We start from the raw sequence: 14,930 nt of genomic DNA, 5'->3' as shown, positions 1-14,930 counted from the left end.
TCCCAGAGGAGGTCTAGATGTGAAGCGGCAGATCAAGAGATGGGTTTGGGATGTATTGAATTAGAACTTTCCTTTCTCTGCTCTGCGGCCTGGGGTAGCTGTTGGCTTCTGAAACTGATGAGGCAGCTGAGGGTATGGCCAGCTTTGACCCCTAAGCTTAGCGAGGGCTGCAGGACATGGACTGCATTTTGTGCTCTTCCGGAAGCTTCCGGAATCTCAAACCAAAGGCCATATGGTTGCTTATACAGCTACGATAACATCACTGTGTCATCACAAAGATGTTTGCTTATTGCAACATCTGTTTGGAAGAGCCGTGAGGATGGGTGGCTGTGCCGATAGGGCAGAGAGCAGCCCATGTTCCAGCCGCGGGGGGTGCGAGCCCCATGAGCCGGCCAGTGAAGACAGGTGACTGCCAGTGAAGACAGGTGCCCACAAGTTGGACACAGGGGTCGGCTCTGAGACAGTACAGCAGCTGCAGAATGTTCCTGCTGGCTTTCTGGAGCGTCAGTGTCCTGCTTGAGCCTGGCCGGGGGCCTCTAGCCAGGCTGTTGAGGCGCCCGTCCTTGTTGAAGAGGAGAAACAGTGGCCCCCTGGGAGTTGCTGGGGGGCACTTGGCACAGGGCTGCAGGGACAGCATCATCGCCCTGGAAACGAAGTCCAGCCTCAGGGCCGTCCCGTCCAAAGCCCCTTCGGAGTCTACTGAGGTCAAATTAATGGAGTCTTCAGAAAGGCTAGAATGCGCAATTTCAAAACAGCTGCCTCCACCCAAATCACCCCATGTAAAGCTTGCAGTGAGCCACAGCCTCTCGGGCACCCAACAGCTCCACTCCACACAGCTCTCCCCTCAGGGCTCTGCCTCACCCTCTAGAGATGAGGCGCTGGGTCCCGGCTTTCAAGTTTCAATTCCTCCTCTCCTATGAAAGGCCAAAGCCCGGGAACTTATTGTCTCCTGCCCCTTCACCGCCAGATTCCCCCGCAGGGCTCAGGGAGCCATAGCTGGCACTCTGGGAGGGGCTGGGTGGGCCATGGGTGTTGGAGTGGGGAGGCAGCACATGTGAGAACACTCAAGATGCTGCTGTCCCCTCCACCCTAAATGACGGCTCGTTTGCAGTAGGCTCAGAAAAAGCACCTGATCTTGCCCTTGTTTTCACCCCCTCCCTGCCTTCCTGTGGCTCTAGTGGTTCTGGAACATTCCTTGCAGCTGTGGGGCCCTTGCCAGCACAGAGCCTCAGTGCCAGGGGACCCAGTGCCAGTGGCCTTTCCCCTCTTGCAAGCAGGTGGCCCGAGCCCTGGGGGCCCGGCTCCCCTGGCCCAGTGTCTTTCCTGTCTGAGGCCCTTCAGAAGTGGCTCCTGACAGGGTTCCTTGACTTAAATTCATCAGAGGTCACTCAAGGATGCTAAGCCTTTCCCACGCAGGACTTGTGCTCACGAGTTTCACGACACTGTGGCATTTGGTCCCAGCACAAAAGCATATCTCTATGTGGAAGCTTTGTCCATTGAAAGAAAGGATGCAAGTTCCTGTTCCCATTGCGGATCTTTTGTTAAACATTTATAGGCGACTTTCCCACTGCCTGGCACACCCCCCCGCCCCCGCCAGCCTCCCCCCACCAGAAAGTCCCAGTTTATCACACACGGCACTGTGAACAGGAGCCGCCACACGTGACCCGAGTGTCGCCCGTGACCTCACACAGCCCGCGGCCGAGTGGTGACACAGTGAGTATTTCCTGTGAACAGGGAACCTTCCTGGTCCCACCATTGTTGTTCAGCTTTTCCCTGGGAAAAAAACAAAACTTATTTACTGGGCCCGGCGTTGTGTTTGTGTGGAGCCGGGCTGGGAAATGCCCCATCGGAGGCGTCCCAGTGGCAGCCCCCTGCCGCGAACCGGGGAGACCGAGTTCTCACCACTGGGGACGGCGGAGCAGGATCCGCGAGGCAGGCAGGCGGCAGCTGTGCCCTCCCAGGGCCGCTTTGAAGATGTGATGAAAAATGTTTATTTTTCTTGCCAAGATGCTTAAAACAAAGGGAGCTGTCACCTGTTACTCGGGACCACTCAGTCCTGCAGCCTGGCTCTGTGGGCACCCGGCGGGCGTCCCGTGGCCGTGCTGCCTCAGGTGCTGGGGACTGAGATGGAGCTGCTGCCTTCCTATTGGGCTTGAGCTTTCCTTGCAGCCTGGAATTGAAATTGACTTTTAGGCCGACTGGGGAGGGAAGAATGAGACACAGACACTGCTGGCCCTGTCCTGGCCCCCTGGCCTATCTCTCCATCCTCAGCCTGACCTGCTGGTGGTCCCTGCAGCCTTCACCCCATGACCACTCCCGAGGGAAGCCTCCTGCGACCCTGGCAATGCTCCTGCCCTGTGTACCCCAGTCATGGGTCTCCTGCTCTGGCCAGATTCTGGGTTCCTCCAGAGGGGACAGACCAGCACCTGGGGTGGTGCCAAGCCCACCGAGAGGTTCAGCAGCGACAGCTGTCGTTGGGTGTAGATGCTTGGTGCCAAGGTGCACCACCCCTTCCAGGGAAAGTGCACGGGGCAGGGCACCTTGCGCACCAGCATTGAGAGCGCCCCAGCAGGAGGCGCCATGTGGTTCTTGCAGCACTGAGCACCGTGGGTGGGAGGCACAGGTGGTGGTGCCACGGTGGGCTCTGCCTTTCCACTGGTCCCCTTAGAATGTGCCAAGTGCCAGTCCCGACGTGCAGACTTGGGCTTGTCTAAGCAGAGGGGAAAGATGGAGAAAGGAAGCCCCGCAGTGTCTTGTTGAGGATTGGAACACGGCCCCGACACCACAGGGTGTAAAGTTAAAATCATGATGTCAGGCCACGAGGAACAGTCAAAGGCTTCTAGGCACACAGTCCGTGACAGCTGTGTGGTTTGAGGGGCCGCCCTGGGTCCCAAGGCAGGCCAGCCAGGTGTGGGGGTGAGTTAGTAGGGGGTCAGAGAGAGGCGTGGGGAGGCCTGACCTAGGGCTGGGGGCTGGCAACACAGGAGAGACCGGGGCCAGGGCTGCACAGGGGCCAGGTCAGCTGCAGGGGCTATAGGAGTCAGAGCTGAGGGCAGAGGGGAGGAGGCTTGCTGGTGGAGGAAGACCTGGGGCCAGGTCTCACCAGGCTCTGGAGGGGCCTGTGGGGCAAGGGTGGAGAAGCGGCCTCTGCAGGAGGACTGGGAGCCAAGGGCCTCGTCTGGGCCCAGCGGTTCCCCCAGTGCCCTGTCTCTTGTCTCCTGGGGTGAGAAGCCTCCCTTGTGGGGACGGCTGCCTGGTCCAGGGCTGCTCGGACCCAGCGTCTTCCCGTCTCTCAGGGCTGGCAGCACGAAGGCAGGACAGGCCTGTGCACGCAGCACCCCCTCTAGATTGGGTGGGCTGGGTCGCACCTGCAGCTCCTCCCCGCCCTCCTGACACCCAGCCAGCGCTCGGGGCAGAAACCAAGTAGGAAGGTGACAACTGGAAGAGGGAATGCCTGGGTTTCTCACTTGGCACCGCTTTTAACCCGACTGTTGGCCTTTGTTGATGCAACACAAGGTGGCTAAAACTTGGATGGATAATTTCACTCTGCCTTTCTTGAAGAACCCACAGGCAGAGTTAGGGTGGAGTTAGGAGATGGGGCGGGAATTTCAAACCCTTGTGTTAAATAAAACCATGGACACTCTCAGAGGAATGTAACAGTATAGTCTGTGACGTATCAGTCACAGTGGATACGACTAGGATACAACTCAGTGTTATTAGACATTTTTTTTTAAAAGGAAAAGGCGACCCTTGCTGGAGGATGGCAGCAGTGGAGGCTGACCCGCGATGTCGCACGTCGCACTGGTCAGAGGGGTGTGTGTAACTGCGCCCAAGAACAGAAAGCACGCTCAGAATGGAGAGCAGGGAGTCCCAGCAGAGAAACGGTAGCTACAGAAAAAGAGCCAAGTGGAAATTCTAGGTCTGAAAAATAAAGTATCAAAATAGAAAATGAACCAGATGGGGTTAACAGCAGATTGGAGAGGACAGAAGAGTCAGTGGACTTAATGATTCGTCATAGAAATGATCATATGGAGATTAAAGCTTGAAAAAAGAAATGAAGAATGCGCCAGGAAACAGAGGGATGATCTCAAAGGTCTGTCTGTCATGGGAACCTCAAAAGAAAGGAATTAGAGAATGGAACGTAAAACCTTTGCAGGGGCAGGTACAGTGGCTCAGCCTGTCAGCTCTTCAGGAGGCCGAGGTGGGCAGATTGCTTGAGCTCAGAAGTTTGAAACCAGCCTGGCCAACATGGCGAAACCCTGTCTCTACAAAAAATACAAAATCTAGCCGCCGGGTGTGGTGCACACCTGTACCCAGCTACTCAAGAGGCTGAGGCACAAGAATTGCTTGAATCCAGGAGGCTGGAGGTTGCAGGGAGCCGAGATTGCACCATGGCACTCTAGCCTGGGTGACAGAGCAGGACTCTGTCTCAAAAACAAAACAAAACAAAACAAACCTCCACAGCTTTGAAGTAAGACATAACGGAATGTTTTCTAAACTTGGTGAAATGTATAAATCTACAAATTCATGAAGCTCCAGAAAGCCCAGCCAGGATGTGTGCACAGAAATCCGTATCTAGGCTCGTCATTGTCCAACTGCTGAAAAGCAGCAGTAAAGAGAATCTTCAAAGCAGCCGGAGGAAAAGAGATCATTACATACAAGAGGACGCTCATGGGAATCACCACAGCCGCCCTGTCAGAAACCACGGGGTTCAGAACACAGTGGATCACATCCTCAAAGATCTGGGCTGGGAGGAATTAACCCAGAATTCTGTGTGCAGCAGAAATATTCTTCAAGAATAAAAGTGTAATAAAGAGAGTTCAGACAGAATCGAAGAGCATTTGTCATCAGCAGAGCCCCTCCTATTAGAAATGCTAAAAAAAAAAAAAAAAAAAAAAAAAACCTACAGAAAATCCTTCAGGCCTAAGAGAAGGGCTATCAGATGAAAAGTCAGAGTTTTCAGAAAGGAAAGAGGACTGCTGGAAATGGTAAAGTGGGTTGGTTCAGGTCAGCTAGCATTCCAGCCCTCTGTGGGTCACAGGTTCCATCTGGTGCCAGACTGGGGCGAGTGGTGCGTGGTGCGGAGAGAGGAGGGAGCGGTCTCTCGGGAGCGCAGTGGGCGGCTGAGGTGGCTTCAGTGCTGTGTGGAAAATGCAGGACCTGGCGTGCCCAGGGTGGGCAGGGGCCTTCTGGGTGGATGGCTCTCAAGGAGTTTGAAAAGTGACAGCAGGAGGGGTTCCCAGGCAGGGAGGTGAGAACCAGCGTGCTGCTGGAGGAGACAGAGCCCTTCTGGGAGCCCAATCCAGAGAAGCCAGGGCCGCACACTGGCCCCCTGCCTGTCTGTGTCGCTCAGGAGCAGCCCTCCCCTCCCCACCATGACCGAGATGCGGGGGGAACAACGTGGCTTTCCAGGGCTGTGTCCTTGGGGGTGGTCCTGCCCAAATGTGACCCAGAGGCAGCCAGCTTGGGAGCCCCAGCTGGGTTTGCTGACATATTGGTACAATCTGCATGTGGTGGGAGTAATAACCGCCTCCCATTCTTTCTGAAGTTTTGAGTGTCGCGCCCTCTGCGTAGTTTTGATAAAGAGACTTTTCTGGGAAATAGGCTTCCTGATGGATAATTATTAACAAGGGCAGGGACTCGGCTCCAGTGAAGCTGAGGAACCCGCGTCTGCCATGTAAACTCTCACCCATCCAGCGGACATGCTCCACAGACTTCTCGCTTCCCGAAACATCAGTCCTTTCTGCTGACTTCTAGTAGGAATAAAATTCACCCTTCCTGAAGTTGTGTGCAGTGCAAAGGTCAAAGCAAACACCTTAAATTCTCGGCCGAACGCGTATTTGAGTGGACACATTAGCAATAATTTTAAAAGGTGCTTCTCTCCTCCTCTGAAAATGATTTCCTCCTCCCACACAAGCTTATTTTTCTTGCTAGTTCAGCACAATATTCTCAATGGATTTTGGCAGTGTAAAATGTTAACCAGATGAACCGCTGGTGTGCCAAGCACCTTTATTTTGTGAGGAAGCGTTTTACTGACATACAGCATGGGGAGAGGGCATAGATCTCAAGTCCCCTGCGGGATGAATTGGCAGCATGTGATTGGAGCGTGGGACTCCCATCCAGATCAACAACAGACACCCGGCCGCGAAGCCCACCCCTCTTCAGCCACTGCCCCCTGCGAGGGCAACCGGCACCCGAGTTCTCACAGTGGAGAGTCCTTTCCACGCCTTTGGACGTCACACGACAGGCGTCAGAGGTGTGTGGTCATCTGTGTGGGCTTCGCTCAGCACTGCGAGTGGGCTCGTGTGCACGGCTGCACAAGGCAGCTGCCCGTTCCCATGCCGTGGTGCTTGTGACTGCTGACATTGCGTGCCCGCCTGGTTGGCGATGGACACACAGGTTTCTGTGATAGGGAGGCAGTGTGTAAACTCAGGGACAGAGTTTGAAATGAGGTAACCCTGGGCTGAAATCCTAGCTGTGTGACCTGGGGTAGATTACCTAACCTCTCTGAGCTTCAGTTTCCCTGTCTACAATAGGCACAGTATTTCCTACCTCCCTGGATGGTCAGGAAGGAGAATGTGAGCGTGATAGGTGCCATCTGCAACCCTTTGGCTCCAGCTGGACACACTTATGGTGCATCCCCCCACCCCCACTCAGCAGCCACACAGAACAGCCTTTTGCTGGCAGTGGGGACCCTCCGCAGGACCCTCTGTGGTACATTTGCAGCCAATGCGGTCCAGAAGTCGTGGGCCTTTCCTGCCTCTGTGAAGCTGCAGTCACCGTCCTGCTCTTGTAGACCGTCTGGTGTCAAGGGACAGCGGCGCTGTGCCTGCCACCCTCAAAGTGGCCTTCAGCAGCCCCGAGGCCCTGGTCAGCGCCAGCATTGTGGAGGGGCTCTCAGCCCTGTGTCCAGCCCCGGGCGGGGCGCCCTCCGTGTGCCTGCACAGTCAGTGTGTGCTGCCCCTTAGGCTGGGGCCTGTGCAGGCGGGGCCCACTGGCCCTCCAAGGCCTGGGTGCTTTTCTCTGGCCACCTGATGCTTATAGTTGGGGCTGGATTGATTTCAGATTATCTGGCCTTGCAGAAAAAGGGAAGTCTACTTCGTGGAGACAACCTGAGTGGGGGGTGTGCGCATGCGTGCATGTACACAGAGGCACCTGCCTGTCGCGGGGCTCCCAGGCAGACTGTGGCAGAGCCCGGCCAGTGCCTGCGTGTGCGACGGCCCTCGTGTCCCTTGCAGGCCTTCCGGAGCAGTACTACAGCCTCACCTGGTTCCTGAGCCCCATCCTTGGCCTCATCTTCACACCTCTCATTGGGTCTGCGAGTGACCGGTGCACCCTGAGCTGGGGCCGCCGGCGGCCTTTCATCCTCGCCCTCTGCGTTGGTGTCCTCTTTGGCGTTGCACTTTTCCTTAACGGCTCTGCCATCGGTAAGTTTCTCGGCCACACCTGGCGTCCTCACAACACAGACGAGGGCCTGGCCCTGGGTAGCTCCACTCAGTAAAAGCTGAATGGTGTTGAATATTCAGGCTGACCCTCTGTGGGCCTGGCTGGGCAGCCGAGGCCGCCCTGGCGGTAATCACCCGTGGTAGCGCTGAAGCCGGCCCCATGTGGGAAAGCTGGAGGAACCTGTTCACAGGGAAACGCTTCCTGTTGTGATCATTTGTTTTTAATGCGTATCTGACACCACGTCCTGTTTCCAGCATTCTTTCAGAAATTATCTTTTCTTTTTTTGTTCTCCTTTTCTTCGACTTGGTGTTAAAATGTCCAGAACCTGGTTTGATGTTTGTGTTTTGCCTTCTTGGTTGTTGTTTCCTTTTGAATTAAAGCACCTCTGTGTGGGAAAATAGTTTTTGCCTTGAGGGCACCCATCAAAAACTGTTAAAAACATTTTTCTGGCAACAGCTTTTTGAGACAGAGGAGCTTAATCTGTCTTCTGAACTAGAGGAACTTGCCCTGGGTCTGCACTGATGCAGAGGGAGCTGAGGAAGTTGAGCGGCAGGAGGAGAGGCCCTGGGACGCTTCTCAGAGCCCGAGTGGTCACTGGCCGTGGGGTGGGCTTTGTCGCCAACAGGCGATGCCTCTGATTGTGTGCAGGGGTGCGGCTGCCCTGGCGCCTGCTGGGCGCGGAGCTGCCGGCCCCCTGCCTGTCTGTGTCCCTCAGGAGCTGCCCTCCCCTCCCCACCATGACCGAGATGTGGGGGGAACAACGTGGCTTCCCAGGGCTGTGTCCTTGGGGGTGGTCCTGCCCAAATGTGACCCAGAGGCAGCCAGCTTGGGAGCCCCAGCCCCTCTGCCTCGGAGCCGTCGCCTGCCCGTGGTCTGAGGAGGCCAGCAAGGACCACCTGGGCAGAAAGCCCGTCTCCCGCACCTCCCGAGACGGGGCAGGTGTATCTGCGTTCAGGCTAATCACAGCACCTTGGGCCTGGGTCCCAGGCCCTGGCCCGCAATCCTCTCATCTTGTCAGGAGGGCACTGCGTGTCTCCCTGATGGGAAGTGGAGGCCCAAGTTGAGCCTCAGCCATCAACACTGATCTGGATTCAGGGCCAGACTCCCCTGAGGCAGGAGGGACATGTGTGGGGACAGCTGCTTTTGAGTGCCGGCAGCCCACTGCAGGAGGACTCGTAGGTGAGGCGAGGCCCCTGGCACCTTCCTCTGCAGAGCCACATCTCCTGAACCCAGGCTGCCCTGAGGCTTTGTGTGCAAAACCCCCAGAGTTTGGGGCATCGTTTCCTTTCAGACCTAGATCAGGCCCAGCAAGACCCCCTGCGCCTGCCTTGCCAAGTCTTGTCAGTGTGCCCTGCGGGTTGTCTGTGGCGTGAGCACTTTTCCCCGTGGGCGTCTGCTCTACCATGTGTGGCCTTCTTAACAACACTGAATTCATGCTTCCAGCACAGCAGCCGTCCTCTGACGGCCAGGGTCGAAAGGTCCATTCTAACCCTTTCTGTTTGAAAAAATGTCAAGGGCAAGTAAACCCTTGGAGGTGCGGTAAACAGCTAACTGAATGGGGAGAAAAACCCTGGAACCCACAGAAGTGTGTAAAACAAAGCCCAGCACCTTTCCACTGCCTTTGTGCCTAAGAGCCTCTCTCTGTCTTGCGCAGGAAGGCTGGCGTGGTTTTGCGGCCGTGCCCCCTCCGCATGCCCCTTCCATGTGGCTGTTTGCTCTCAGGCCCACCCTGGCCAGTGCTTGAGTACCTGACCGCCCTTCCGTGTGCTCTGCGCAGGTCTGGCCCTCGGCGATGTCCCCAACCGGCAGCCCATCGGCATCGTGCTCACGGTGCTGGGGGTGGTGGTCCTGGACTTCAGCGCCGATGCCACTGAGGGGCCCATCCGCGCCTATCTGCTGGACGTGGTGGACAGTGAGGAGCAGGACATGGCCCTCAACATCCACGCCTTCTCTGCTGGTAACGCTTCTGCACCGAGCCAGTGTGGCTGGGCTCCAACGTGCCTGGACCTGGTGTGGGGAGGGGACGGGAGCCTGTGTTGTCAGCGCTGCCTCATCAGGCTGCATGGAGGGTTGAAGCAGTGGGCAGGGTCTCAGGACTGGAAGGTAACCAGGGGCAGCCCCTCCTGACCACTGAGCACAGTAGGGCCGAAGCACTGAGGAGCCTCAAGGGGCAGGAGGCCAGGCCTGCAGGGAGTGATGTGTATGCTTGCACAGTGAACCTCCCGGCCCTGCCCTGACATCGCCCTCCAGCAGGGTGTGCTCCCACCCAAGGTGAACGTGGCCGGCTCCTGATGCAGAGGGAATGCCTGTCAGTGCAGAGAGGCATCCACTTATGTCTGCCCGGGGGTAGTCTGCCCTTCACTGATCAAGCGGCAGTTCTGTTGGGTCGGAATTCTCAGACCCAGTGGCAGCTGCAGTTTCTTATTTTGTTTTTCCTACTGCTTTCTCCTTCTCCATCCCCTGACTCCTATCATGAGGGCATCCCTGGCCCCCTGTTAGAGGGAGAGGCCCTCCCAGAGCTTTCCCCCCGTGGCCTGGTGCCACCGGCTCACTGGCTGCTGCTTCCTCCCACACAGGCCTCGGCGGGGCCATCGGCTACGTGCTGGGTGGGCTGGACTGGACCCAGACCTTCCTGGGCAGCTGGTTTCGGACCCAGAACCAGGTGCTCTTCTTCTTCGCCGCCATCATCTTCACGGTGTCCGTGGCCCTGCACCTGTTCAGCATCGAAGAGGAGCAGTACAGCCCACAGCAGGAGCGCAGCACTGAGGAGCCCGGCGCCCTGGACGAGGGCGAGCTGCACAGCATCCCTGCCTTCCCGGACGAGGTGCAGTCGGAGCACGAGCTGGCCCTGGACTACCTGGACGTGGACATCGTGCGCAGCAAGAGTGACTCAGCGTTGCACGTGCCGGACCCCGCACTGGACCTGGAGCCCGAGCTGCTCTTCCTGCACGGCATCGAGCCCTCCATCTTCCATGACGCCTCCTACCCTGCCACCCCCAGCAGCACCAGCCAGGAGCTCTCCAAGACCAAGCTGCCCCGCCTGGTCACCTTCCTCAAGGAAGCCGCCAAGGAGGACGAGACTTTGCTGGATAATCACTTGAATGAAGCCAAAGTCCCCAACGGAAGCAGCTCCCCCACAAAGGATGCCCTCGGCGGCTACAGCAGGGTGGACATGAAGCCCTTGGCCACGTCGGGCTCCGTGCGGCGGCGGCGGCATGCGTTCCGCAAGCAGGCCTCCAGCACCTTCTCCTACTACGGCAAGCTCGGGTCCCACTGCTACCGCTACCGGCGAGCCAACGCGGTGGTGCTGATCAAGCCGTCGCGCAGCATGAGCGACCTGTATGACATGCAGAAGCGGCAGCGGCAGCGGCACCGGCACCGGAACCAGAGCGGGGCCACCACCTCCAGCGGGGACACCGAGAGTGAGGAGGGGGAGGGCGAGACCACTGTGCGCCTGCTGTGGCTCTCCATGCTGAAGATGCCCAGGGAGCTGATGCGGCTGTGCCTCTGCCACCTCCTCACCTGGTTCTCCGTCATCGCCGAGGCCGTGTTCTACACCGACTTCATGGGCCAGGTCATCTTCGAAGGCGACCCCAAGGTGAGTGCTCAGCCACCGGAGCGGGGCTGCCCTCTCTGCCCACCTGCAGGTCACTGAGAAGCTCACGGGCTAGGCCGGGAGGCCTCTTCCTTGTGCCCACGCATGTCAGGGAGGCCGCAGGGTGCCTCCTGTGCAGGTGAGGGACCCACGGCCGGCAGCTAGCCCACACTCTCCTCTGGGAACTTGGTGGGGGCCATCCTGGGGTCACGGGGTGGGTTGCAGTGAGGCCCGTGGTGAGCAGTCGTGAATGTTGATTCTGGTGTGAACGGGGTGTCTGTTACTGTGTGTCAGAGTACCCCAAAACGCAGCTAAGATAATGGCCTGCTGTCGCCCATGCCAGGCTCATTGGCGGCTCTTCTGGTCCCTGTGGTAATGGCTGGGTCACACCTGTGGCTGCGTTTGCCAGGAGAACCAAGGTGCCCTCAGCACGTGCTCGGGCCTCCTGTCTCCATACGGTCCCTCCATTCCTGGGTCCAGTCTGAGCTGCTCCATGCAGTGGCTCCAAGGGCTATGGCAGAGGCTGCGGGAGTGTCACTTCTGCAAATCCAGACCAGTCCAGACTGGGGACAGGGGAGCGCACAGAACACTGCGCCTCTCGCTGCAGGGCGGAGTGTCACATCACAGACCATTCGCGGTCTGGGAGGCATGGAAATGCTTTACAGATAGCAACCGACTTGGGGTGAGCTCTCCTCCTGGATGGGACTTTCCCGTCACCGCTCTTAGAATGAGCAGCCGGCCAGCAGTTCCCATGGGAAATACGCTCCTGGGCCTGGAGGGCCTAGCAGATGCCCTCGTCAGCCCGTCTCATTTCCGGAACAGGCCTCCTCGAACTCGACCACCTGGCAAGCCTACAACGCCGGGGTCAAGATGGGCTGCTGGGGCTTGGTCATTTATGCCGCCACTGGTGCTATTTGTTCAGGTAAGAGCTCCCCAAGTCAGGTCAGCACTCGCACCCCAGAAAACTCTCAGCGATTAGAAATGCGGACAAGAGAATCCTGCACCTTAGAAGCTGGGGCCATCAGTCACACCCTGATTTCTGGGTCCCTCAGAACAGGACAGTCCCTTGGGGAGAAGCATCGAAATTCCTATTTCCCCATTTTAGGGAAAGAGGCCGCTGTGGGCTGGCACCAGGAGCAGTGTGTTTTGAGACCCCTTTGGGGCCTGTCCTGCTTGTGTGGTCCCATGATGCCGTCCCATGTCAATGGCGCCTCCTGACACGCTGTCCCTGGCCCCAGCACAGAGCTGGATGGAGGCCTGGCGATCAGAGCGGTGGTGGAGCAGGGCCCAGGCACGTTTCACCCTGAGGGATGGGGCTGGGGTGGCAGGCTTCCATCCTGCAGCGAGGCTCACCAGGAACCAGGGGTAATTGGGTCGGGGGTCTCTGAGCCGAGTACAAATCGGGCTGGCCCGCCTGGACTCTGAACATGGGAAGGCCAGCTTCATTTCAGCCTCAGCTGGATGTGAGGATGGCCGAAGTAAATGCCTCTTGGTCAGTGGCAACCAGCGCAATGGTAAACGGCGTTGCCACTACTTGAACAGAGGAATTCTCAGCAGAGCACTTTCCCAGAGGAGGTGACATCTGAGCCGCCGGGTCAGGAAAGGTGAGGGAAGAACAGTGCGGTGCCCATGAGAAAAAACAGCAAAAATGCGTGTTCCCAAGGCAGGACTGTCCACTGCTGCCCACATCAGGAGAAGAAATAGTCCCAGGTGTACAGCCGGAGAAGGCCCTGAGTGGACCAGATTGGCCTGGCAGGGCAGGAAGGTCCCTGGGAGCTGCAGGAAGGGCCGGGTTATGAGGTCTGGGACAAGGAGGGCCGACTTCTGTCTGTGGTGCTGGAGCCACTGGGCATCCCGGCGGGCCCGTGAGCTTACAAGCAGGTGCCGGAGGCCTGTGCTGGCTGTGCCTGCCTGAGCGGGTTTGGGTTCAGCTGGAGTGAGTGGAGGTTGGGGGGAATGTGGGGGGTGAAGGGAGGGATGGTGGAGGGAGCCTGACAGGAGCCAGCCACCTGCCTACTGTCCCTGTCCCTGTTCCCCTCTCTGCAGCCCTGTTACAGAAGTACTTGGACAACTACGACCTGAGCGTCAGGGTGATCTACGTGCTGGGGACGCTGGGCTTCTCCGTCGGCACAGCCGTGATGGCCATGTTTCCCAACGTCTACGTCGCCATGGTCACCATCAGCACCATGGGCATCGTCTCCATGAGCATCTCCTACTGCCCTTATGCCCTGCTGGGCCAGTACCACGACATCAAGCAGGTGCGTCCCACTGTAGCCGTGAGAGCTGCGCTCCAGCCTCCTGAGCACCTTCCCTCCACACAGAGCAGAGCCCTGTGCTTCATGACACAGATGGCCCTCCTCCCTCTCCAGTTCTGAGATGGCCCCTTCCAAAGCCCACAGAGCCACCACCTGCCCCTGGTTGGTCCCTGGCCACAAAGGGTCTTTTCCTTCAGCCACTCCCACCCCCTAGTACCTCCCAGAGGCTTCTGGAGGCAAAAGCACGTCCCTGCCCCTTTGGTCCCCTCAGGCCCAATCACGTTTCCCCGAGGGGGAAGCTCCAGCCCAGCCTTGTCCACTTGGATGGGAGGAAAACCACCCAGGTATGCCTATACTTCCTGGTAGCCACATTTAGAAAGTGAAAAGGCCAGTGAAAACCATTTTCATAGCATATTTTATCTAACCTGGTGTATCTAAAACATTATTTCAACGTAGTCATGAAAAAAGTCATTGCGATACCTTACGCTCTTGCTAATCGTTGAAATTGGGTGTATGTTACATCAGAGCACATCACAGATGAGACGAGCTTTATCTCAAATGCCCAGTAGCCACAGCACAGGCAGACTCTTGCCTCTTTCTGGACTTTATGCAGCTGAAACATCTGGCTTCTTCCTCTGGGATTCACTCACTTGCTTGCTAGCGGCAGCATGGCCAGCCTTCTCATGTCACAGTGTGTGGCCAGATGCACCCTGCTTGGTGGACCTTTGGGTGCTTCCAGGTTGAGGCTGTTGCAGGTAGCACTGCAGGAATGTCCCTTGCCATAAACACCTCCTGTTGTGCCCATGCTCTTGGTTGATAGTCTCCTTGGAGAAGATGTGGTGTGTGTGGTTTGAGGTAGGGATTCAAGACTTTTATTTTTTTCCCTACATATGGGTGTCTGCCCAGGTCATGACGCAGCGCTGTTCCCCGGCCCTCTGTGCAGTGCCATCTTTGCCATAAATTGGGCTTCCATGTAAGCGTGTGTTTCCGCTTTCTTCTCTTCCGCTAGTATGTCTATTCTTGGACAAATGTCAACTGTCTCAAACTAGTTTTATAATAAGTCCTGAAAACTGGTAGTAGAAATCCCTCAACTTTGTTCTTCTTCAAGATCGTCTTGGGTATTCTTAACCATTTATTTGTCATCTAAATGTTAGGCTCAGCTTATGGGCTTTTAAAATTAAAAACACATTATATGGGTCAATTTGGGAGAGTGAATGACTTTGTAGTATGGAACTTCCTATCCCTAAGTGTGACAATACCCTTCTATTATTAATCCTCAGTGCATCTGGAGATTCTTTGGGCCATCTACTTACACAGCCACATCATCTGTGTCTAATGAGTGCTGTTTTCTCCTTCCTGATCCTTCATACCTGTTATTTCCTTGCCTTCTTGGAATGGCAGGAACCTCCAGTACTAAATACATAGAAGTGGTATTTGCTCTTTCAAACCCAACAGGGGAATATTTAATATCTTACTAGGAAGTATGATGCTTTTTTTTTTTTTTTTTTGAGATAGAGTCTTGCTCTGTCACCCAGGCTGGAGTGCAGTGGTGTGTTCTCGGCTCACTGCAACTTCCGCCTCCCAGCTACTCAGCCTCCTGAGTAGCTGGAATTACAGGCGCCTGCCACTACACC

At 56.8% G+C, this 14,930-nt stretch overlaps 1 protein-coding gene across 1 annotated transcript in view; it reads left to right on the top strand.

The window, feature by feature from the left end:
• Positions 1-14,930, top strand: part of SLC45A4 (solute carrier family 45, member 4) — a 47,733-nt gene that overhangs the window by 25,722 nt on the left and 7,081 nt on the right. The window contains 5 exon segments of the mRNA XM_011990152.1: positions 7,239-7,427; positions 9,224-9,403; positions 10,023-11,044; positions 11,864-11,963; positions 13,088-13,299. Coding sequence (XP_011845542.1) covers positions 7,239-7,427; positions 9,224-9,403; positions 10,023-11,044; positions 11,864-11,963; positions 13,088-13,299 — 1,703 coding nt within the window.

The sequence above is a fragment of the Mandrillus leucophaeus genome, unplaced genomic scaffold (assembly GCF_000951045.1).
Source record: "Mandrillus leucophaeus isolate KB7577 unplaced genomic scaffold, Mleu.le_1.0 Scaffold371, whole genome shotgun sequence".
NCBI lineage: Eukaryota > Metazoa > Chordata > Mammalia > Primates > Cercopithecidae > Mandrillus > Mandrillus leucophaeus.
Note: the sequence above shows the minus strand (reverse complement) of the source record. Positions and strands in the feature narration are given on the sequence as shown.